The 26163-nt window shown below is 42.1% G+C and overlaps 1 protein-coding gene across 5 annotated transcripts in view; it reads left to right on the top strand.

Moving 5' to 3' along the window:
• Positions 1-26163, top strand: part of map7d1a (MAP7 domain containing 1a) — a 61943-nt gene that overhangs the window by 27099 nt on the left and 8681 nt on the right. For 2 of the 5 annotated variants that reach the window (XM_056270828.1, XM_056270826.1), the window contains exons 3-12: positions 5302-5370; positions 6170-6190; positions 9760-9923; positions 12209-12320; positions 20004-20108; positions 22247-22369; positions 22576-22715; positions 23125-23246; positions 23832-24070; positions 24228-24510. In XM_056270828.1, coding sequence (XP_056126803.1) covers positions 5302-5370; positions 6170-6190; positions 9760-9923; positions 12209-12320; positions 20004-20108; positions 22247-22369; positions 22576-22715; positions 23125-23246; positions 23832-24070; positions 24228-24510 — 1378 coding nt within the window. The remainder of the gene's footprint in view (positions 1-5301; positions 5371-6169; positions 6191-9759; positions 9924-12208; positions 12321-20003; positions 20109-22246; positions 22370-22575; positions 22716-23124; positions 23247-23831; positions 24071-24227; positions 24511-26163) is intronic. The other 3 variants (XM_056270829.1, XM_056270830.1, XM_056270831.1) reach the window with 3 other exon arrangements.

Here is a 26163-nt window from a genome sequence, read left to right as displayed (position 1 = left end):
ACTCTGTTCCACAGAATATGTTCATCTATTGATCCTGGGCTGCTGCTGCTGCCTCACTCATAATACATTTGTTATGTGAAAGAACATTAGGAGACCTGAAGGAAGGGAAGAGCTGAAGATCAGACATTGACTCATACTGTATGCTCTTTGCTGAATCATATATCTTTTTTTTTTCTCTCACCTAGCCATTTGCAGTTCACCTTAATTCTGGTTGTCTGGTAAATGCAACTTAAATTAACATAGTAAAAGTTTGGGGAAGATTTTAAAGTATAGCTGGCACTGGCAGCATTAAAAAAATAACTCAATTTAGAAATACCATAGGAAGTATTATGCTTTGCTCCCTCCCATTTATGATTACCATTAGATTCATAGTTTTGAAGGCTTACACACCCCTAGTAAATTAGAAGCATAACTGCGCCTTTGTCTTAAGGTGATGAATCGGCAAATAGTAAGTTATTTTTCTCAGGCTTGTTTTTTCATTTTACTTTGCAATTTTATATGAGCAAAATCACACGAGTACTGTCAATCACGGCCATGATGATATGCAGCCATATCGCAATGCTAAGAGTGTGATATTGTGTTTATACAACAGTTTGATGGCACAAGTGTGTAAATAAATAAGAAACAACAACAAAATGTCTTTAAAACCCTCTTTTGTGCAGAACTACGTCCTTCCGCCACAAATTCAAATCTCAAGTTGACAGTTGAGTCTCTGAGACGAATTCTAAAGCGTCACTTTAGAACTAGTAACTAAATGAACGTTGAGTCGCGCTTCATTGAAGCTTATTGTATTATGAGAGAGAGATTGATATTCTTTAGGTGAATCTTATATTCATAATTACAAAATCAGTTTGAATGTCCACGTCTTTGTCCTTTTAACAGTTAAGGGGATTTCCCTATGACAGCGCTAGTCAATGCATTTGTAAGTTGCGTCTTATAATGTGTTGTTTAGAGTAAAAACAACAACCTTGTTTCAGTCCCTTTCAATATAAAAGTCTTTGCTACTTACTTACTCATAAAGACTGTCTTTGCTGCCATCTAATGGCGCAATAATCAATCAATAATCAAAAATCACTGAAGTTGAAATCCCAATCTCTTTCTCAATACCAAATACAGCATGTTATTTATATAAAATATTATTTATTAAAAAATATTTAAATAAAGAATATTAACCCATTATAAAAGAATAAGAAGTTTGTACAATAGGAAATAGTTACAAACAGTTCATTCAAAAGTACAAAAGCAGCACTAGTTAAAGTACATGATTCATTTAAATAAAAATATAAAGTTATGAAACTTAACTTTGCCCTTAGCCAAATCAATTTGCTCTGGAACAAGTAATAGATTAACTAGGCCAAATAATTAATTATACTTAAGAGCCACTTGTAATGAGCGCTGCTGGCCGTTCATTTATTGTTTGCATATTTACATCCATATCTATTTCTTACTGTAGGATATGATGCTGTTAGTGCCAGGATCCATAACCATTAGACGTCACCACCGTTCGAAGGGAGCAGAGAGAATATTGTCAGTTGCTTTCAGCGGTTTTATTGAGAGAATGAAAAGCCTTTGTAATTGCTGTTTGTACTTTGATTTTTATATTTATTTAATGCCATTTCAAATGGATAGTAAGGGTCTTGAATTGGTCAATACAGCTTTCCAACCATGGTAAAAATAATTTTGGCTTATCCAGATTGTTTTTTTTTTTAGCGCTTCAGGAGATGGTAAGGTCAGTGATTATGCACCACTCCGCTGCCTCAGACCCTCTGGAGTCCCTTTCTGGGTCAGTCTTCTGCTTTTTCTGTCTCTGCCCGGTGACTCATCAATGGGAACATGGGCTGCTCGTAAGGGCCCACAAGACTCTGCGCTTTCTGTGCTCTATAAATACTCAAAGTGGAGCACAAGTCATGAAGAGGAACACTGCTGGTGTCTTATGATCATTATTAATGAGTTTTTGGTTCATCAGATAAAAGTTTTACTAGACTTTGTGGGTCATAAGACGCCAACACAAGATTACATGCGGTCAGTTCTGAGGTTTTAAATTGGAGTGCTGATGAATGATGAACTCTGAGTGAACTAGTTTGAATGTTTAATTAGGACAAAGCTGTTTTCTTTGTTTTGTTCTGCACTACAGGTGCTGTGGAAGGCGTAACAATAGGAAACTGTGACTGTGTAGTAGTCTTAAGTCTTAATGTGTTGCGTAATAAATCAGGTGGACATGATCAGAACGTGTAGAAAAAAATCTATGAAGCAGATGTAAGCTAAATGACAATTATTGTATGGAATATTTGTGATATAATTTTGCAAGTGATAAATATAATGATATTAAATGTTGGGTAATTATACAAAATATAGCTCTAATTATCTTTATAGTGCTGTCAAATCGGTTAATTACGATTTAATCAATTGTAACATAAAAATATGTGTATATATATACACTCACCGGCCACTTTATTAGGTTCACCTGTCCAACTGCTCGTTAACACTTAATTTCTAAGCAGCCAATCATATGGTGGCAACTCAGTGCATTTAGGCATGTAGACATGGTCAAGACAATCTCCTGCAGTTCAAACCGAGCATCAGTATGGGGAAGAAAGGTGATTTGAGTGACTTTGAACGTGGCATGATTGTTGGTGCCAGAAGGGCTGGTCTGAGTATTTCAGAAACTGCTAATCTACTGGGATTTTCACGCACAACCATCTCTAGGGTTTACAGAGAATGGTCCGAAAAAGAAAAAACATCCAGTGAGCGGCAGTTCTGTGGGCGGAAATGCCTTGTTGATGCCAGAGGTCAGAGGAGAATGGCCAGACTGGTTCGAGCTGATAGAAGGGCAACAGTGACTGAAATAACCACTCGTTACAACCGAGGTATGCAGCAAAGCATTTGTGAAGCCACAACACGCACAACCTTGAGGCGGATGGGCTACAACAGCAGAAGACTCCACCGGGTACCACTCATCTCCACTACAAATAGGAAAAAGAGGCTACAATTTGCAAGAGCTCACCAAAATTGAACAGTTGAAGACTGGAAAAATGTTGCCTGGTCTGATGAGTCTCGATTTCTGTTGAGACATTCAGATGTTAGAGTCAGAATTTGGCGTAAACAGAATGAGAACATGGAACCATCATGCCTTGTTACCACTGTGCAGGCTGGTGGTGGTGGTGTAATGGTGTGGGGGATGTTTTCCTGGCACACTTTAGGCCCCTTAGTGCCAATTGGGCATCGTTTAAATGCCACGGCCTACCTGAGCATTGTTTCTGACCATGTCCATCCCTTTATGGCCACCATGTACCCATCCTCTGATGGCTACTTCCACCATGTCACAAAGCTCTAATCATTTCAAATTGGTTTCTTGAACATGACAATGAGTTCACTGTACTAAAATGGCCTCCACAGTCACCAGATCTCAACCCAATAGAGCATCTTTGGGATGTGGTGGAACGGGAGATTCGCATCATGGATGTGCAGCCGACAAATCTGCGGCAACTGTGTGATGCCATCATGTCAATATGGACCAAACTCCCTGAGGAATGCTTCCAGCACCTTGTTGAATCTATGCCACGAAGAATTGAGGCAGTTCTGAAGGCAAAAGGGGGTCCAACCCGTTACTAGCATGGGGTACCTAATAAAGTGGCCGGTGAGTGTATATATACACTACCGTTCAAAAGTTTGGGGGTCAGTGAGAATTTTATTTTTATTTTTTGGAGGAAAGAAATCAATACTTTTATTTATCAAGGACAGTAAAGACATTTATAATGTTACAAAAGATTCTATTTCAAACAAATGCTGTTCTTTTGAACTTCCTATTCATCAAAGAATCCTAAAAAATAAATAAAAAAACTGTACAACTGACAGACCAACAACTGTTTCAACATTGATAATAATAATAAATGTTTCTTGAGCATCAAATCCTCATATTATACTGATTTGTGAAGGATCATTTGACACTGAAGACACTGACACTGGTGATGCTGAAAATTCAGCTTTGATCACAGGAATAAATTACACTTTACTATATATTCACACAGAAAACAGCTGATTTACACTGGAATAATATTTAATACTATAACTGATTTTTGTTGTATTTTTAATCAAATAAGCGCAGCCATGGTTAGCAGAAGAGAATTCTTTTAAAAGTATTTAAAATCGTACCGACCCCAAACTTTTGAACGGTAGTGTATATATATGTATAAGTATGTACATGTATTATATTTATATATACATTATGTGTGTGCACAAACACACACACACACACACACACACACACACACGCATATAAATAAATATATATATATATATATACATACATAAATAACTTTTATTTTCAAATCGACAAATCACGATTAATCTATTTGACAGTGTGTGTATATATATAATTGATTGATTACTTTATTATCTTACTTGTCTATATTATCTCATCTTAATTTTTGTTGCTTGTTTTAACACAAAAGAACCAACAAAATATAAAAACATGAAAAACACCAATACATTTTTTTTAATCATCATCACACAGTAAACTCTACTAAAAAAACAACAAAAAACTTTACCTTTCATTTAAGAATTTTACAGGAAGGATCCTGATTTCCATAGCTTTACTGAGGCATCTGGTTTGATAAATTTGTTCTAGACCTTTTCGAGGGATACCAAGTAGTTTACTCGCCATATTTAATACTTTCCTAAGCGAACTCTTTTGTTCCACTGACATTTCCAAACCAACAGGTAATGCAAAATGTAAAAACACTTTCAATAAAAGAATTGTAAAACACTCTTAGAACTGAGACACTGAATGACACCATCTTCCTAAAGAAGTATAGTCTTAGCTGTCCTTTTTTGTTCACAGCTTCAGTCCATTTATCCCACCTCAGTTTGTGATCAAAGACAACCCCATACATAATATATATGTATATACAGTATGTATGTGTGTGTTTTTGCCATCATGACATGGTGTCTTTTTAGCCCAGGTAAAAAAAATTGTTAATTTGTGGCGTTGGGTTGATTGTATCTGTACTGCGAGTCCTCAGAGCTTTCTGCTGTCAGTCGGAGCGTGTGAATGCTGCCAGTCTCTGTGTCTGCCAGCTTCCAGTGCTTTATAGCGCCGCAGATGTGAACACGGCCTCTAGCACACAATAACTTCTCTCATTCCCGGCACCCTGCTGTCTGACTGTCTCTATCTCTCTCTATCTCTGTCCAGGAGAGCTTTAGTGGGTAGAATGACAACCTCACATTTTTTTTCAAGCAACAATGTGGCAATTTCAGAATGTTTCACCAAAACTGAACATTTGATTCTGCCTCTTTTCTCAGATGGAATGAAGTTGGATGAGAGACTGAAACAGGCGAAGGAGAGGAGGGAGGAGAGGGCCAAATATCTCGGTAAGATAACACAAGGCAGACAGGGAGACAGCACCCCCTGCTGTCTGGGGTCTAGATGTGTTCACACAAAAAAACACTTCATATCATTCATGGGTCAAACTCCTGAGGCTTGTGCAACAGCAAAGGATGACTGTAAAGAATACATGTTAGCAGAGGTTCTATGGCTTTTATAGATTTTAATTAGTTATAGGTTTGACATTTGTCACTGTGACATTTGACATGTCACATGCTTTTGAGACTAACAAGCATGTGCATATTTATATTTCCCCCCACATTTTTTTCTTGTTTTCCATTCTATATGCCTTTGTTTTCATTTTTTTTTTCTTAATAGAAATTCATATTAACTTATATATATGTTATATATGTTTTATATAGTATGCTTGTATATATAACTACATATGTAATAGCTCATTTAAATATAAAATTACTTTATATTTACATACTTACTCAAATACATGTCAGGAACTCTCTTTAAATCAGCTCTGGCTTGGTTACTTATACCAAGTTCTTCTGACTATTTTCTAGGATCCTATCTAGTATTATTATAAACCTTTTTCCTAGTTTTAGCAATTATGGACTATGATAATAATAACTTCTAAATGTGTTGCTGCTTCTGTGCGTTTACTAAACCAGCACTGTGAGAGTTTCTCCTCTTCAGAGAATTATAAGTATTTCGCATGCTCTGTTTTGTTTGTCCGTCATATCACTGTGCTTGTCATGGCTGCTGAGACTGCTGTGCTGCTCTGCTTTGCATGATTGACAGAAGGTTTTTGTCTTCTTTTTCACTTTCCCTCCCCAGAACAGCATAGCCAGACTCAAGGTAAGCCACTCCCCCGTCTCTGGTGGTGTTGGTGACTGATGTGCTTTTGGGTCTTCTTCATCCCTTTCTCTTTCAGTTACTTCTTCTCTTGTAGAGCTGCTTTCCATTTCCGTCGTCTCTCACTCATAATCATAATTAGTGACAGGTTGTCGGGTGTCTTAAATCTGAGTGAAAGCTGCCAGGCTAGGTTTGTCACACTCCCCTGCTGGAAAATGATAATTAAACCAGCTTCTAAGTACCTCTTTCTACATAGATGGTCAAAATTGGAAATTTATGGTCATTAGGTGGTTCGAATTGGACCACACAGTGGCTTCATCATATGTTTAGTTTGGAGTATTGGAGTATACATTTTGTTTTTGTTTTTTTTCCAGCAGGGTCAGCTATCTTCCTGATTTTACCCTAACACTTTACTTTTACAATTGTCCAAATGTGAATTTCATACAATGATGAACGTGACGGGGCTTGTCTGTATATTAGTTAAAGGAAAAGAACTAATTAACACTTTGATTTTTAGGTTATCTCAAATGCATGGATCTTTTGTTTATTTTCGGGTTCATATCCTTTACATGTATGCTAAATAAACATGACACAATTTTTCAGTGCATCTTTCGAGACATTTAGGTCATATTTTATTGTTTACGTATGACAATAAGCTCACTCTATTTTGGTTAATGTACACAGCAAGCATTCTTGTTGTTTAGCACTGGGGTCAGTTATAGTTCATTGGTGCACCAAATTTGAGCTTTTTGACCGCTAAACCTCACCTCTCAGTTTATATGTTTTTCTGGAATCTTGTTTTCATAGCATGTTTTACAAGTTTCCCATAATTACAAAGTGCAGGATCCATTCAGACCCAGAAAAACATCTGCTACTGTCTTCACATCTGCTGTGCCTGAACTGTGAATAAATGTAATGAATGTAATCATGATAAACACACGTCCTACTACATTCCAGCCGCACGAGTGCGATGCGTGTCATTTAAACCTAACTTTTTAGGCAGTAGTCAGTCGGACTCATCAATCCAGCTCTTCTGCTATCACCATGGACTTTCACATAAGTGTGTAATATTTGTGTGGGCTGCATTGAGTGAGTCAAATGTTCATTGTAGGACATAGTGTCTGTGTTCTCTCAGACTGTGGGTCGTCTTCTAACTCCTCTATCTGCCAGCAGGATTATGAAAGTTTGATGAAGAGTGTCAACCTGGCGCTCTCAGGCCATCACTATTTTATAACTGTGGAGCTCAGAGAAAAAGGCTCAACCTCCATCCTCACTAGAGATGAAGGCTCTCAGCGGAGAGTCTTTTCATGTCAAGCCTTGCGTTCACACTTTTTTTTTTTTCACTGACTGTAATGATTCCTCATTCTGTAAATTATTTTATCATCTTTAGTCTAAAAGCCTTGTGCGGTTAGTATTTACTCTGATTTGACAGTTTACCTGACAGTTAATAGACAACTTGATTTTGCTAGCATTTAACATCTCTTTACATAATGGAGCAGAGTGGAGCTTGTAAAATATTAATGACCCCGTCATCATCACTCGTGTTTGTTTGAAGTGACGTCATTGTCAAAACACCATAATTAAAGCTGCAGTAGGGAGTTTGGAGAAAACGTTGACTTGCCTGAAAATTTGAACAAGCACAACCTACAGGTCCCACCCCCTTGCTCTCTGCTGCGCTACAGCCCTCCCTCCACAGCTCGTCCTCCACAGCGGAGCCTGTCGTGAACGCGCAGGCTAGTAAACAGGGCCACCGATAACAGCTTTATAATAATATGCTTTACATTGACTATGGCCTGCCCATACTTTGACTACAAACTTGGTCCTCAAATCATTATGTATTTTGCAATAGCCTACATGTAACTTTATAACGTTGCACTCTTTCTATAAGTTATACATAGCTAGTAAGATAACGTTAATATAACGGTAACTAACGTTACAGTATGTAAGTAATTATTCTAGCGATATATAATGCTAGATAAGGTTTGCTAGTACATTATTTCAGCAACATGACAAGCCAGTGAATTAGCAGGTTTCAATTGTTGCTTAGCAGAGTGCGTGACATTTTATCTACATGTTTTGCGGCTAGAGTTTTGACACCGAGTCAATGGGCTCTGTGTAATTCTTTCTTTTTCGCTTGTTTATCGTCATCAGTCTTTTTCCTTTTACCTCTTTGTTTTATGAGCAGGTGTCAGTCGAGAATTGGCAGTTTAGGTTGTTTCTCCGTCATAAGCACAGCTGCAGCACGCCGGCAATCTTGAGTTTGAACGACGGCTCGCACTCCGGCGCTCGCGCTGTGCAAGAGAGGGGTGTGATCAGCGCGTACTCGAGCGTGATTGACACTGCTAAGACATTCATCCTGGCTCTGATTGGTTGTTTCTGACCGGGAGCGTGTATTTCTTGCAAATGGCAATAGGACCACTAGGAGGAGTCAGAGGAGCTTGATTTTTACACAGATTATCTGTCTCATATTCTACTGTCAGGACATAATGACAGTTTTAGCAAATACATTTTTTCAAAAGTTACCTACAGCAGCTTTAAGAACAAGATGTTGCATTTCATGAATGTTAAAAGCTTTAAAGCCACAAACCACCCTCTTTAATTCAAATCCCAATAGGATATTTTGACTTTATTTCCTTAAGACACACAACCTGCAGATTTTGATTTATCTCTATAAAAGTAATTGCATGATATGAAATAAAATCTTTCTATGAAAAAATGTTTTCTACATGTGCTTAAAAAGAGGTTATAAAGGTGTTTTTGTAATGATTTACTAGTTAGAATTTATGTTGTAAACATCATTTGGGACAGTGATCAGTGGAAATAGTTTCACAAAATATGAAGTAAGATATTTAAATACACTACCATTCAAAAGTTTGGTGACAGTAAGATTTTTTTTTAAAGAAATGAATAGTTTTATTAAACAAGGATACATTAAATTGATCAAAAGTGACAGTAAAGGCAGTTACAAAAAAATCTATTCATAAAAAAAATCCCGAAAATAAAAACTATCACAGTTTCCTCAAAAATATTAAGCAGCACAACTGTTTTCAACATTGATAATGAAATGTTTCTTGAGCACTAAATCAGCATATTAAAATTATTTCTGAAAGATCATGTGACACTGAATTATGGCTGCTGAAAATTCAGCTTTGCCATCACAGGAATGAAATGCATTTTAAAATTGTTAAAATGGAAAGCAGTTATTTTAAATTTTATCTGCTTTTACTGTATTTGATCAAAAAATGCAACCTTGCTGAGCATAAATCTTCTTTCAAAAACATTACAAAAATCTTACCGACCCCAAACTTTTGAATGATATTAAAGGGAGAGTTCACTCAAAAATAAAGATTTTTTCATTTTTCTCACTTCTGTCATTCTAAATTTAATATGGTAAAATAGACCTAAGGGTTATGCACTCTTTTTGATAGCCAAATCCTTTACATTTGATCAAATGTCTAAATAAATGAACTTGCATTGGGATTTGTGAATGTGTTGAAAATTGTGATTGATGGGTGTTTGAATGCTGGTTTGGTTTTGGTAGCTCACAGATTCTTCCTCTCCCTCTTGTGTAGCTGCTAAAAAGTCTCAGTGGCTGGAGAAGGAGGACCGGGCACGGCAGGTGCGGGAACAGCAGCTGGAGGAGCGGAGGAGGAGGCTGGAAGAGCAGCGGCTGAAGGCAGAGAGACGCCGCTCAGAGCTGGAGGAGAGACAGAGACAGAAACTTGAGAAGAACAAGGTGAGAGAGCAGTTGTGGTCAGTGCAAACCCACATAACACAATCTATTACATCCTCTTATTGTACACACTCAGAGAGTTTGTGAGGTTTCTGCCAACTCGACAGGCATTGTTTTCTGGGAGTAATGCTAGAGGAGTTATTTATTAGTGAAAGTGGAGCACATTGTACCAGGGCTCTAAGATTTCCCCTTTGAAAGATCAATACCGTTTCCTCTGTTCCTCCCAGTGCCCATTATATATAAATGTACAATATAAAGTGTTTGCTGCACTTCTGTTACCCTTTAAAGTGTAAATTGCAGGTTAACCACCACAACCAATTAATGTGTCAATTAAAGTGCTCAATATGTATATATTTAAAAATTTCTGTCTTAAAATGCGTTAAAATAACATTTATTGGGGTTTCTTCAAAGGTAGCATGTTTTTTACTGTAACTGGGTGATGACGTCATAAGAGGGAGCGCGGGCGGTAATGCACTCACTCTGTGTGTTCGGGTTGAGGGAGAATAAAACGGGACTCCCGCAAACTAGAAATATCTATGAATAAAACCTAAAAAGTAATACATTTTTATTCATCTGTTGCAGAAAAGCAACAAGAACAACTAAAACAGTCAAACCATGCATGACTGTAAGTTAGCCTGCTTGTTTTTATGTTATAACAGTGTGGTTTGAAACTTGAAAGTATTTGGAGGTACAGAAAAAAAGTGTTTTTGCGGGCGGGAGCGGGACAAAACATAAATGTTGCGGGCGGGAGAAAGTAACATAGAAAGTAGTTGAGAACGTCAGTTATAATAATGACCCACATATTAAAAAATGGTCGGGTTTAAATCGGGCTCATAATTACAGTTAATGTGTCGGGCCGGGCTGGGCTCGGACACAACGTGCTCGGGTAGGGTCGGGCTTGCATACCCGAGATCTAGCTCGCTCGGGTATGCTAACACTTACAGGCACGAATCAGTCGTTTGTCCTTGGGGAATTTGTGGAGCCTCTCCCCTGTTTTTGATGTATTCGTACATCCCGCACAAACACAATAGTTAACCATTTTTGCTAGCTAGGTCTCCTACTTGCCGTTTAGACTAACGGTAACTCTAGGCTTGGAGCATTGACCAGTCATAGACAGTAAAAGCTTGGAGTCCCTTTTATGACGTCACACCCAGCCTAGTGGAAGGGAGGGGGCGTGCTTAAAGCTGCAGTCCGTAGCTTTTTTTGGGTTAAAAATGATCCAAAATACATATTTGAGAAAATACATAACCAGCCAGTGTTCAAAACTCTCTGCTTGCCTTAGCTAGATTCAAAGCTGTAAGCTTGTAATAATGTTTTTAATTCCAGTGGTACTGGTGGATTTCCGCGGGAGATTCGATCATGTCTTTGCGTCATTACGTCACATCTGTACACATAAAGGAGGAGTCTCGGCTAGAAGGCTATATTGTGTGTGAGGATGTTGTAGGTGGAGATTTATAGCCTTTTCTCACTGCACTTGATATAATTAAACTTATCAATTTGATGGTGGATCCAGAAAGGTTCAAATGACAATCACCAGTGACAACTAGAGATTCACCCGTTATAAGATGCAAAAGACTTCGTTCGGACTTCAGAGTGGCTGCAAAAAAGAGAGAAAAGAGAAAAAAAGAGACTGCAACCGGACCCATGCGAAAACAAGGATAATATCGGAAGGACATTACATGTAGTCACGCAATGCTTGCTTACGTTGTTAACATTAACAATTTGAGAACAAAGTATAATTTGCACGGTTTTGTGTGATATGATAACTTATAAGCAATTGTTAGATTTAATCAGTGCGATTTACTGCAATGTCAGAACCAGAACAAAGGTGGATGTTTCTTACTAGTTCAGATGACATTTTCCGGTGAAAATTCTTATGTTGGTCATACTTCCAAAAAGAATTATCTGTGATTCTGAATGCATCCACACCGGCGCGGTGACTGACAGCCGCACACTCTCCTCAAACACTGTGTTCATCCGCGCTGTCCCGTGTCAAGGGTGTTGAAGTACAACTCACGTAGAGTTAATAATTCCGCGAATAACTGCAATTGCAGATTTCGAACAGAGATGGCGACAAAGAGGAAAAACTGCGGACTGCAGCTTTAAAACCACTGTAAAACGTACCAACTTTTCATATTATATGCAGCATTTTGGTATAAAAAACAATTGTGGGCGGTTCTTATCTTTATGTTTAGTAAGCACATTGCATTATCTTCGTGAAAAATTTTACCTGCAATTTACACTTTAAAGTGATATTCATATTGGAATTGATTTGGGGGGTTTTTCAGGAGCGATATGAGGCCGCCATCCAGAGGTCTGGTAAGAAGACATGGGCTGAGATTCGGCAGCAGAGATGGTCCTGGGCCGGAGGCTTGAGCGGCAACTCCAGCCAAAGCCAGAGTGAGTTACACAAACGGCACATACATAAACAAACACACAAACTGTGCCTGTAGGTAAAGCTATCTGGTTCCTTTTTCATATTAACTGCATTCGTCATCTGTGTTAAGAAAGGAATATCTGGAATGCCATCGGCTTAGATGTGAGATAGGAAAACATGCAGATTTTACTGAGACTGATGCTTCTAATATTGTTCTATCTCTCTTTTTGTCATCATTAAGTGCTTAAGAATTCCCACAAAAATTACAAATGTATATTTTCCATTTCTAAAGGAAAAGTAGCAGTTTCTCTAGCTGCTTTGATTTTTCACATGTGAGCTGGTTTCTTGTGTGTAGCGTAAAAGAGCCTCACAACCTTCTGCTTAAGCCCAACTAAACACTCTTTACTAAGGCGATAACAATCGCTTCACTTCTGGAGATTATCTGGGCATTTTATGTGCTACTAGGAAACGCAAAAACTGACTGAGATCTTATATTTCGGATAGTTCCATAGCTTAAGTTTCGGTGAGCTTCGCGCCTCATAAGAGTCTACACACACAGAAGGTGAACGTTCCAACTATATTCATCACAACCTCGCTACCATCAATATATCATCCCTTATCAATGACCGTATATATACACTACCATTCAGTAATATTGTGATATTGTGTACAATTGAAAACAACTGTTTTAATATATTTAAAATGTATTTTATTTCTTTGATGGCAAAGCTGAATTATCAGCAGGCATTACTCTTCAGTCTTCTTCAGTGTCAAATGATCCTTCAAAAATCATTTGACTATGCTGATGATTTCATGCTCAAGAAAACGAATCGGTTACCTAACGTAACCTCGGTTCTCTCTAGAAGAGGGAACGAGTATTGCGTAAGCTAGCTTACGCTGCGGGAAAGATTCATCTTTGCTGAGATATTGAAGCCAAAAATTATTTCATAATTTGTATCCATACACAACGCAGTTCCTCTGCGGCAGACCTAGAGCAGGCTAGCTAGCAGCTCATTGGTTCGCTCAGAGAGAACTGCTTAAGCCTATGGGAGAGCGGGGCTGAACCCGCTTCCAATGAGAGGCGCCCGCGCGCTCATTGCGTCATGGCCCGCCAGAATGGGCGTGGCTATGGTGTATATAACAGTCTCTCCCAGGCTTATATGTTGATTTATTTCAGCGTGAAGCGAAACGCTAGTAGCGCAAGCACGGCCGGGAACGCAATACTCGTTCCCTCTTCTAGAGAGAACCGAGGTTACGTTAGGTAACCGATTCGTTCTCTTACGAGAGGTTCTCTCGTATTGCGTAAGCTAGCTTACGCTGCGGGAACACCTGGTCAACGCCGTGCGCGCTATGAATCCACTCATGAATCCCAGGGTGATACCGGGGGATTTTTAACGTGGAGTGAATGTATTATGAGGCCGGCAGAGCGGGCACATGAAGTGTATACATAAGCATGTAAGAGGCCGGCAGAGCGGGCACATGAAGTGTATAAGCATTTAAGGAGAGCACAAGGGGCGAACCGGTTGTGTGAGGGACTCCCAGTAATGCAGCTTCTTAGGGAGCTGGTCGTTTAGACAGCTAGTAATTTTGCCTGCAAGGCGGGAACTTCCAAGTTGTAAAACCTGACAAAAGTGGACGGGGAGGCCCATCCCGCGGCCACACAGATGTCATGAATGGAAATTCCACAGGACCATGCCCACGATGAGGCCATGCCTCTAGTGGAGTGCGCCCTGATGCCCAGAGGGCAGGGCAGGCATTTAGATGCGTAAGCAGAGGCGATAGCGTCCACTATCCATCTAGACAGTGTCTGTTTAGAGGCGGCCAGACCTTTGGTGCGCCCCCCAAACGACACGAAAAGCTGCTCAGCGCGTCTGAACGCGGCAGCGCGCGTAGTGTACAATCTCAGAGCCCGCACCGGGCAGAGGAGATTGGCGTCGCGCTCACTATCGGATGAAGGCAGAGCCGATAGGGAAATAATCTGAGCCCTGAACGGGGTACCAATCGCCTTCGGGACATAGCCATGTCTAGGTTTGAGAATGACAACAGAATCATTCGGACCAAACTCGAGACACGCGGCGCTGGATGAGAGCGCGTGAAGATCCCCCATGCGTTTTACTGAGGACAGAGCCGTCAGAAAAACGGTTTTGAGCGAGAGGTATTTTAGGTCCACAGACTCGAGCGGTTCGAACGGGGGTGCTTTCATAGCTTCGAGAACTATAGAAAGATCCCAGATAGGAACCGAAGGGGGGCGCGGAGGGTTCATCCTCTTAGCTCCCCTGAGGAAGCGGATGACTAACTCGTCTTTGCCCAGGGACTAAACGCGTCGGGGTTCAGAGAACGCCGCGACGGCTGCCACGTAAACCTTGAGAGTGGAGGGGGACCTGCCCTTGTCCAGCATCTCTTGAAGGAAAACAAGCAAAGACGGCACCTCGCATGACCGTGGGTCCAGATGTTTGTCGGTGCACCATTTTGAGAACACAGACCATTTAGACGCATAGAGCCTTCTCGTGGAAGGTGCTCTAGCCTGTATGATAGTGTTTCTTACTCCTTCTGGCAAATCAACGAATAGTCGTTGATCACCCATGCATGTAGCGCCCAGCGCCGTGGATGGGGGTGCCAGATCGTGCCGCGAGCCTGAGAGAGGAGATCTGCTCTGACTGGGATGGTCCACGGGGCTGTCTGCGACAGCTGAGTGAGCTCCGGAACCCAATTCTGACTCTCCCAACGCGGGGCTATGAGGAGCACCGAGTGGCGTGTGTCCCTGATCCTCTGAATTACCTGTGGTAGCAGAGCGATCGGAGGGAATGCATAGAGCGGGCGGCGAGGCCATTCCTGGGCTAGCGCGTCCTCGCTCCTTGAGAAAAATATTGGGCAGTGAGCGTTCTCTTCTGACGCGAAGAGGTCCACTTCTGCTCTGCCGAATAGCCGCCACAGTATTTGGACCGTTTGTGTGTTCAGGGACCATTCTCCTGAGGAGATGAGGTTCCTGGACAGTATGTCTGGGCCGTCGTTCAGATGGCCCGGCACATGCGTCGCTCTGAGCGAGAGCAGGCGGCTCTGAGACCAAACTAAAATGCGGTGTGTCAGTAGGAAGAGATTCCAGGACCTGACACCGCCCTGACGGTTGAGATAGGAGACCACAGCCATGTTGTCCGAACGGATCAGGACGTGGTGTCCCCGAATGAGCGGGAGGAAGCGCGAAAGCGCGTTCTCGACCGCAAGCATTTCCAGACAGTTTATGTGTAAGGGGCTTTCCTGTGTCGACCAATGGCCGAAGGCCGGTGAGCCCTCGCAGACTGCACCCCAACCCGTGTTGGATGCATCTGTCGAGATGACTTTTCGGCGAGAAAAGGTCCCCATCGTGACGCCTTGTCGGAACCATTCTGCTACTGTCCATGGCTGCAGCGCCGTGAGACATGTCTGCGTAACTCTGATCAGCTGGCGGCCCGTGTTCCACGCGCGGTGGGGTACACGGCTGTTTAACCAAAGCTGAAGCGGACGCATGTGCAGAAGGCCCAGCTGAAGCACAGCGGAGGCTGAGGCCATGTAACCCAGCATCCTCTGAAACGTTTTCAGAGGTGAGCGGGTGCCCATCTGAAACGAGGCGGCCAGTCGCTGTACACTGCGCGCGCGCTGTGTAGACAGGCGAGCCGTCATCGTGACCGAGTTCAAATCTATTCCTAGAAAGGAAATCGATTGACTGGGTTGAAGGGAGCTCTTTGTCCAGTTGACAGAGAGGCCCAGCGTTTTCGGATGGTCGAGGAGAACTGCGCGGTGCGACAGAAGCTCCGTCTGTGATTGGGCCAAAATCAGCCAGTCGTCCAGATAATTCAATATGCGCAGCCCCTGGCTCCGCAGGGGGGCGAGCGCCGTATCCATGCACTTCGTAAATGTGCGGGGCGCCAGAGATAAGCCGAACGGGAGAACGGCGTATTGATAAACATGACCCTCGAAGGCGAAACGTAAGAATGGCCTGTGACGGGGATTTATCTGGATCTGAAAATAGGCGTCTTTCAGGTCTAGAGAGATGAACCAGTCCCCCTGACGCACCTGCGCGAGGAGTTTCCTGGTAGTGAGCATCTTGAACGGTCTCTTCATGAGCACTTTGTTCAAAGACCTGAGATCTAAAATCGGTCTGAGGCCGCCGTCTTTCTTGGGAACCAGAAAATAACGGCCGTAAAACCCCGACTCGGTCATAGATGGTGGGACTCTCTCTATGGCGCCCTTTTGCAACAGCGTCGCAATTTCTGAGCGGAGCGTGCCGGCGGCTAGCGGGCTGACAGTAGATTCGAGCCGCGCGCGCGCACGAGGCGGGCGGTGGCGAAACTGTAGCAGATAGCCGTTCTTTATAATGCTTAGCACCCACGGGGAAATGCCTGGAATGGCTTCCCACGCTTTGGAGCATGCGGCTAGTGGCCGAATGGCTATATCGCCCTGATTGCTGCACATAGCGGGCTGGACACAGTGTGTGGGCGCGCTTTGAATGTGTGTGGCAACGGGATTTGCACTCAGAGAGGAGTCTATGGGCCGTGAAACAGAGCGAGCAGAGAGGGGACACGCGCACGAGCTCGTGGGCGTGTTTATGTTCTCTGATATTAGAGCGGGCTGTGCCCGTTTCATGTGATGGGGCTCTGATAGAGACACGGGGTATGTTATGCTTGTGTGTATGGGTGAGCACATGATTGTGGGCACGTTTTCTACACAACTGGCAAATTTTCTCTTTTTGAGATTTCTCTGGGTAGCCGTAAAAACAGCTTTTTGTCGCTCGCAAGCGGGCTGGGACACCGGCTTGTTTGTGGCGGTCAACACTACAGCAGTCGGCGAAATAACGGGGACTGGCAGAGGGCGAAGCTTTGACGGCGGTCCGACCGTCGTTTTCTTGACTTTGCTAGGCAGACTTCTGATGATCAGGCTTCAGCGTGATCTTAGGTCGCGGGCCTCGTGGGGGCGGCGGTCTGCGGCGGCTGTCAGAGCGAGAGCGAGGGCGGCCGCCCTGTCTGCGCTGGGCTGTTTGAGTCTGCGGAGGGGGGCGCTGTGGTGGAGCTCTGGCAGGAGGCTCGCGAGAGCGGCCCGCGGAAGAGCTAGCGCGGCGGGGCAGAAACAAATTCATCGCCTGAGTAGCTTTCTGGACCTCAGAAAAGCGATCGACGATTCCCGTGACAGCAGATCCAAAAAGGCCCGTCGGGGAGAGGGGCGCGTTAAGAAACGCGGCGCGCTCAGAATCTCCCATGTCGGCGAGCGTGAGCCATAAGTGTTTCTCGGCAACACAAAGGCTGGCCATGCATCTCCCCAGAGCTTCTGCGGCGGCTTTAGTGGCGCGAAGGGCGAGGTCCGTAGCACTTCTCAGATCCGTGACAGCGGGGGAGGGGTTTCTACCGCCTTCGGCCCACTCACGGAGAATATCGCTCTGTAAAACTTGGAGGACAGACATTGAATGTAGCGCTGCGGCGGCCTGACCGGCGGCGGCGTAGGTGCGAGCATGAAAGCTCGAGGTCGCTCTGCAAGCTTTCGAAGGAAGCGTGGGGGAAGAGCGCCATCTAGCAGAGGGCGGGCAGAGGTGTGCGGCGACCAAGTCCTCGACGGGCGGCATGGCTGAGTAGCCTTTCTCGGCGGCTCCGTCCACCGAGCGCAGCGAGGCGGATATATCAGAGCGGTTTCTAGCCGAGAGCGGGGCATTCCAGGACTTCGTCAGCTCTGCGTGAAGTTCAGGCAGGAATGGAGCGGCCCGGTTGCACGCGGGGGTCGAGCGCCGATGAAAAAAGCTGCCGTCCATCCGGTTCGGGGCCTGCTCGGGTGGAGGAGACCACTCGAGACCGAGGCGTTCGACGGCCTGTGCGAGGAGGCGCATTAGTTCCTCCTCTATCCCGGCGCGGATCCCCGCCGATTCTCTCGTGGATCCGAGAGATGACCATTCTTCACTGTCAGAAGCGAGCAGTGAACAGGAGTCCTTCTCCTCCGCGGCGTCATCGGAAGCGACAGAGCGGCCACTCGGCGGCAACTGTATGTCCGGCAGGGGCGGGGAGGGAGAGCGGGAAGCGGGAGGCGGCGGCGGCGGCCCGCATTGTTCCGCTGGGGGCTCCGGCGGCCTCTGGGAGCGGCGTTTTTTCTTACGCGGCGAAGAGGAAGGCGGCGCGCGACCAGAAGTCGTGCCCGCAGGGACGACAACGGCAGGCTCTCACAGAAGTCGCATCCTCCATCCGCGAGGGCGAGTTCTGCGTGCTCGAGTCCCAGGCAGAGAGCGCAGATGACATGGCGGTCTCCGTCCTCGAGACGAGCGCGGCAAGAGCCGCAGGAAAAACGAGACATCTTTAAAAAGACGCTCGGCTCTTTTAGATATAATAGAGAAGGATACAGTCGTCGGATGGCGCTAGCTTGCAGGGCGGCTGAAGGTGGCGAAGACGGCCGGCTTCTTCAGGGTCCGGGAGCTCGCTAGAGTGATGCCTTTTCGACGGCGACGGCTTTTCTCAGGACAGCAGAAGCGTGCAGCTTGCTGAAGATGAAATGAATCAACATATAAGCCTGGGATAGACTGTTATATACACCATAGCCACGCCCATTCTGGCGGGCCATGACGCAATGAGCGCGCGGGCGCCTCTCATTGGAAGCGGGTTCAGCCCCGCTCTCCCATAGGCTTAAGCAGTTCTCTCTGAGCGAACCAATGAGCTGCTAGCTAGCCTGCTCTAGGTCTGCCGCAGAGGAACTGCGTTGTGTATGGATACAAATTATGAAATAATTTTTGGCTTCAATATCTCAGCAAAGATGAATCTTTCCCGCAGCGTAAGCTAGCTTACGCAATACGAGAGAACCTCTCGTAAGAGAACATTTTTTATTGTTATCACCGATGTTGAAATTGGTTGTGCTGCTTAATAATGATTTTTTTTGTGGAATCAGTGATATGAATATGTGATGAATAGAAAGTTGAAATGGTAATCTTTTGTAACATTATACATGTTAAACCAAGATCATTTCACATGAATTCTGCATTTTCTCCATTTCAATGTTGCTGCTATCAGATTTTAAAGCAATAGAATTTAGGCCTGTTTCCCTTTTGGCCGGAAACCAAAAATGGTCTTTTATCTGGCTGAAAATATACAAAAACTCAAAAGGTGAAGAAAAACATCTTCATAATCTACAGTTACTTGCCTTTGTGTATTTGAAGGGTCTATATATAGCAGGACTTGCTGAGAATGCTGGGAAATATGGTAATGAACTTCAGCGCAGCTTTGTGCCACCTCCCCCAGGACACAAGACCTCAATTTATAGGCTAACCAATGCTGTTTCTCCAAGGATCTTATTTTCTAACCGACTTAATTTAGTTTTTCCTCTCCCAAAAGTCGTGCACAGTCATTGTAGTCCCTGATGGTGTCTTAAGAGGAGAAGTGGAGGCAGTGACCCCATTACAAAGCCTGTAGACTCTATAATAATGAACTTTGAGCAGCACAACTCATAAAAAATAGCAGTTGAGTTAATATTCAGACACAGCAATGCAAACAAACCAATGGTTATCCGGGGCAAAAATCACCATCTTTGGCTGTTCAAACAATAGCTTTAAGATATATTTCGACCAATATATATTTACTCGTCCTTAATATCAGTGCCTGTTTTGTCTGTTTGAGGGATTCATATTTAATTATTTCACTGCCACCTGTCGTGTCGTCTTGGTCCACAGCATTGTGTATATATTCAGTGTTCTGTGAATTTTGCAGGCAGATGCTCAATATCAGCGGTCAACCTGCCCAAACATGTGGACTCAGTCATAAACAAGAGGCTCTCCAAATCCTCTGCCACTCTTTGGAACTCCCCTAGCAGAAGTAAGGACATGCCTCCAGATCTAGCCCCTCCCCCTCGTCTTCACAGGCTCCTCCCTTCGCATATTTATGAGATTCCATTTTATCCCCCCCACCTTTGATTTCTCCCTTGAGACCAATCACCTGCTCGTCCACCGTGATCACTCAATCACTCCCTCCTTTCAATCCGCCTGCTCGTCAGTGTCTTCAGTTAATGTGTTCAAATATGAATTTTGAAATCTTCGTCTATCACCGTCGTCGACCATCCTCAGTGGCTCTTTTTTTGTTTGTTTATTTTTGGTGGTGGCTTTCTCTGTTCCTTTTACTTGTTCTTGATGTAACCGTCTTCAAAAGTGTTCTTCACAAGAATTCTTGCATACTTCTCCTCCATACCTTCGTGATCTGCATATGATGCATGATAATACAGTGGCCCCAGAAAGTATATGGACACTTATGCCACTCTTAAAATGTTCATTAGGAAATGAAAAATCAAACAAATGATGCTTGAGATTTTCTCGGAACAAACTTTTTTCTAAGCCCACAAAGTGTCCAAATACTTATCTATTTGAACAATATATGTATTGTTTTATCGATGACCCCATACAATATGGTTCAATTCATTAAAGTTAGTTAAAGCATTAGGTATCATGAATTAATTTTTTACGTCCATTTATTAATCTAGATTTAATTAAATTTTTATTAATTTAATTACTAGCTGTTTCAAGGATATTAAGAAATGCAGTAAAAATGTTCATTATTCGTTACCTGATGCATTAACTAATGTTAATGAATTGACGCTTATTGTAATATGTTTACTGTTTTATGTTTAAAAACATCTTTTTTTGCAATGTTTAAAGTGTGCTTGTGCCATAGTTCTTTAAAGTAAATGTCACTTGATTTGATGTTTTGTTGACATGCATACATTTATAAGTGTTCAAACTCTTTTTGTGGCCATGGAATGTGCTTAATCTGCTGCCATATTTAAAATGAGAAATGTGTTGATGGATGTACGCTCCACAAAGAAGGTCTCCACATTTATCAGTGAATTGGGGTGAAGTTATGCTAGTTGATTGTGGTGCTCCTTTTATTGGGTGTACTGTGGTCATAAAAAACTCAATCGGGCACACTCTATTTTTGAGTGCTCCCTACAACAATAGATGGAGTAGAGCAGAAAGTAGACGTCATGCTCAGTGCTCAGACAGCTAATCGAATCTGGGAAGTTTTCCATGAGCAGAGACATTACTGCAGAGTGCTGATGAATGTTCAGCTATAGGCAATAACTCTATCTATCTTTCTTTCTGTTTCTAAAAGGCCTCTCTACCCCCTCATTTTTCTTGTGATCTTGCTTTTCACATCTTACCATGCATTTACCTGTGGTTCTTCCTTTTTCCCACTACTTCTTTTCTCATCTCTTCTTGAAGATCACATACGTTTAGATTGTGAATTCTCAGAATTAGCAATGATGATTTATTTTTGTTGAGTTTGAAGTTTTTATTTTAAAAATTTTATTGAAACATTTTATCATTGTTATTTTTTTTTTGTTCGTTGTTATTTATTTATTTATTTTAAATCCGTTGTTAGTCCTTTTGTGTTTAAAGTTCACCTGAAAAAATTCTGTCATCATTTTACTTGTAGCAAACCTGTATTGACTTTCTTTTTTCTGTGGTAGACAATTAGATACATTGATCGATCTTCACACAGTTCATAGTCACCACTGCAAAAAATATTGGGGGGAAAAGGAACATAAATGTAGTCCATGCGTCTCAGATTTGGAGCCGCACGAGGCTGACCAAATAAGGGCAGTTGAATTCATAATTTTTGAAGGAATTATTTTTTAATTGTTTCAAACTTGTTAATTCTCACAAAAGTTATTTTTTGGACTTGTTTACTGGTCGCTTTTCTAGTATGTAACTGGGTTGTGAAATCCATTATCCATGGTGACTGCAAGGGAGACAAACACAGTTGTTTGTAATTGCCATGATTTTATCATTATAAAAACAAATATTACAACTATTGTATGTATGTAAAAGATAGCGTCTGCTTCTCAGCCTTAAATACTAGCAAACAGAATTTCAACAAACAAATGAAGTTCAGAATGAGAGAAGGTAAGTGATTGTTGCTCATACATTATGTGGAAACTAATGGTTATTGTTTTCTTGCAGCTCGTAGCATGCAGCTGAGTCCATTGGAGAGCAGCATTGTGGACAGGCTGATGACGCCCACTCTCTCCTTCCTGGCTCGCAGTCGCAGTGCTGCCAGTGTGCTGAACAACACCAGAGATGCCCGTGAGTGACTGAATACCATCATAGGATCTTTATCTCAGTGTTAAGCATCAGATAAAGTAGCTTAGGAAGAAGTTTAACATTTTTGGAAAGTCTTTTTAAATGCTAATTTGCTGTATTCTTCTGTTTTTAGGGCCTGTGCAGGTTAGAAATAACAACAGGACATTTTTTTTTCTGCTCTATATGTTAAATGCGTTTTGTTCATGCAGAGTCTCCATTGTGCCCGCGCTCCGCGTCTGCCAGCCCTCTCACAGTGTGTTCACATCGGCCACATCACCGCTGCTCTGAGCGCTGGAGGGTCACCACCAGCACGCCCAATATCGCCCAGCGCAGACGAGACTCCACACCTGTGAGTCATTTAAGGCTCCATTTCACTCTTTCCGTCTTTCTTATGCTCTTTCTCTCCATGCATGTTATATCATATTTTGCTTTTATATGAGAGGAAGTGAGAAATTCATGCATCACTCCCAACTTGTTTGGTCCTGTTACCCCACAGCCCCTTCGATAAGACTTAATAACCATTCATCATGAAACATGCTAATGTTAATATTAATGTTATTCAAGTGGCCATTATTACAAAAAAATACGTTTAAACTACAGACACAGCATATACTGTACTGTGAAATATCATTCATGTGTAATTAGTACAAATTGTAATGAGAAAATTTAAATTAGAGGTTGTAAAGAACCCTGGCTTTGAGTCTCTGTCTTCGAGGAAATAGGATGTGTTTATTTTTTGTTACATCATTTCTCAAAAGATGAGGAAGGATAAGAAGGACAAGGAGAGGGAAAATGAAAAGGAGAAGAGTACCATCACCAAAGAGACAATGCTGAAAAAGAGACAGTCCATGCCGTCAATGAAAACCAGAATAGAGTCCAGGTAAGATTTAACAATCAAATTGGATTAGTTTTAGTCTTATAGGTGAATATATGTATTTTTTATTGATTTATTTTCATTAAAATGGATATTCTCATAAATCATCGTCTCATCGGAGTAAACATTCTTAGAAACACGTAAACTGTTTAAGATGCTTATATTTTGGAAGCACCGCCTTGCATGTGCAAGAGGAAAATACAATAGAAGCTTTTTAATGGATCTTTTTGCTCCGAGCGTCATCTAATTCTATAAGACTAATGCTTTATGTAATGCTGTCTCTGACCAAATGTGTCTCCTTCTGGTTGTAGTCAGATGTCATAGTTTAGGTTCGTGGTACGCTAAATAGATATGTAGTTTAGCTGTAAAAGTTACTTTTATCTGTAAAATTGGTTTAATCATTATTTTGTCTATTTCTAGGACATTATGAAATATCAGATTCAGGACGCATTTTAGGTCCAGTTCATGTCCATCCCATAAACATTTGTAGTTCTTGCCCCTACTATGAACATGTTGTATTTAAAATAAAATAATAATAATAAAAAAAAAATCAGCTCAGGCATTAAATTAAGTTTCTCTTCATGTTTCCAGTCCGAGTCCATTGTCCAAACCAAGATCTGCGTCTCCTGTGACGCCCAAAGGCCGCACGTCCTCCCCCAGTCCTGCAGTATCTCCCAAACCTCCATCAGCACGAGCGAGCCCCAGTACTCCTAAAGCCCGACCCAAAAGGGCCAGGACCCCTGCCCGCGTGGAGAACCGCACCGCCTCGCCTGTTGCCATAGAGAGGGTTCGAGAGACCCGCAGGCCCGCTACGCCTGAAGAACCAAAGAGTGAGTCTGGTGATGATGAGTGTTGTCATAGAGGCTTTTATTCAAAGGAGTATTGTGTCCAAAAACACACTATGTATCCCAAAGTTTCTGTAATTTTCCGCTTTTTGTCCTCCAGTCCTCATTTTTACCCCGCTCCGTTTCTCTGTGTTTTCTCTAGCCTCGTCTCCCGTCCCCTCCATTTTCGTGTCATCAGTTTCGGACACGTCCCCTGTTGAAAGTTCATCAGTCATGTCGGTTTCCGCACCCTCTGTCCCCGAGGAGTCCCCTCTTGTCCCCGCCCTCCCACAGGTGGCTTCTCCAGCTCCCTCTCCAGGCAAGCCCATGGCTGGCACCAATAACCCAGAAGAAGCCACCCGCATCCTGGCTGAGAAAAGACGACAGGCCCGTGAACAGAGAGAGAAGGAAGAGCAAGAACGGAGAGAACAGCTTGAGAGAGAGAGGTTACCTATTTTACTGTTATTTAAGTTTAATTTGGCCTGAAACAGAAGTTGCAATAGTCTTTTCTTCCCTATTGTGACCTATATCCAAGTGAAACGGCTTCTTGAACAAGGAACAATGTAGGATGGGACTTTATTTTTTCCATCAGGAATTGATTGGATCGTTGTGGTTTGCTATTGCTGTGATTTCATGTGAATGACAGGTTGTCTCACCCTTGTGCCGAAAAACACGTCATAAGAGCAGAGATGTCATTGCAAGGGGGGAGGGGAAGTTATTTTGAATAAAGATTATGAGGACACATGAAATAATAATAAAAAAAACACTTTATTTTAAGGTGACGTAGTTACATGTTACTACATGTACCGGTACTTATATAGTATTAACAGTGAATTATGCATAATTACTTTATTAAAATAAGTAACTAAACTGAAACCTAATCCTAACCGTAACTTTATAGTAAGTACATAACCAAAAATTATGTGCATGAATTATTTATAATAAATATTGCAATATTCCATAAAAAACAATAATTGTTCATTTTAATTTCATGGTGAATTTAATTGTATTTTTTTTTTTTTTTTTTTTTTTTTTTTATTATAGTTATATATTTATAATACATAATATATATATTTTTGTTTTATTGTATAATGTATAATATATATATATATATATATATATATATATATATATATATATATATATATATGAAGAAGAACAGTCAGTCCATTTAAATTCTGTGTAAAAATGAGGATGTCAGAACGGATGCGGAGTGGCGACTTAAAAAGGCCAGTGAAGTGTAAAAAAAAAAACTAAGCAAAGATATATTTCATAAAAAAAATTAAATTATATATATATTTTATTTTTTTGACACTTCACTGGCCTTTTTAAGTCACCCCTCCGCATCCGTTCTGACATCCTCATTTTTACACAGAATTTAAATGGACTGTCTGTTCCTCAAAGCAAACTCCGTAATGCAGCAGTTAGCGCACATGTGCTCATGTGGGAGACATAGGTTTGAGTCCAGCTTGCAACATGAGCTGATTCCATTCCACCTTTCTCACCAATAACTGTCTGTCATTCTCCACTATATCTTTCTAATAAAGAGGCAGAAAAACAATTTAATCTATTGAATTTCACCCTTCGTATCCCTGCCGTCAAAGCCAAACTCCACCTCAGCTAACACACACTTTTGGTATGCTTTTAAACATGTCCTGCTCCACCAGGCCGTGTGCGGTGTGAGCTCCAGGAATAGCCTTGGCGGTGTGGAGCTGTTGACGTCTGGAGTTCTCTGTGACAGTTTATGAGTTTAACACGTTTATGAGCCAAAAGGGACTTTGGCAACAACGTAATGAGAGTTCCACACTGTTTATGCTCCAGTGCCGCTGGTAACTATGGGTGCAGATATTTTGGTCACCACTAAAAAGATTGACTTTCCATCCACTTTGCATTTGTCACTTTATGATGCATGGACCATGTCTGCAATTTAAAGTTTCATGTTATGTTACCAGCCGCAGCAAATTTCAATTTTGCAAGAGACACCGAAGTCCACTTGCATTCACACGTCCTTTTTTTTTTTTTTTTATATAATTCAAAAACTTCAGCGGTTAATGGTACCTATCTGGAGGAGTTTTTTTTATCTTATGTGTATACTGTGT

Source organism: Rhinichthys klamathensis, unplaced genomic scaffold (genome assembly GCF_029890125.1).
Source record: "Rhinichthys klamathensis goyatoka isolate OS25496 unplaced genomic scaffold, OSU_Roscu_1.1 h1tg000309l_1, whole genome shotgun sequence".
Lineage (NCBI taxonomy): Eukaryota > Metazoa > Chordata > Actinopteri > Cypriniformes > Leuciscidae > Rhinichthys > Rhinichthys klamathensis.
The sequence above is the reverse complement of the archived record's forward strand: the minus strand, read 5'-3'. Positions and strand labels throughout refer to the sequence as shown.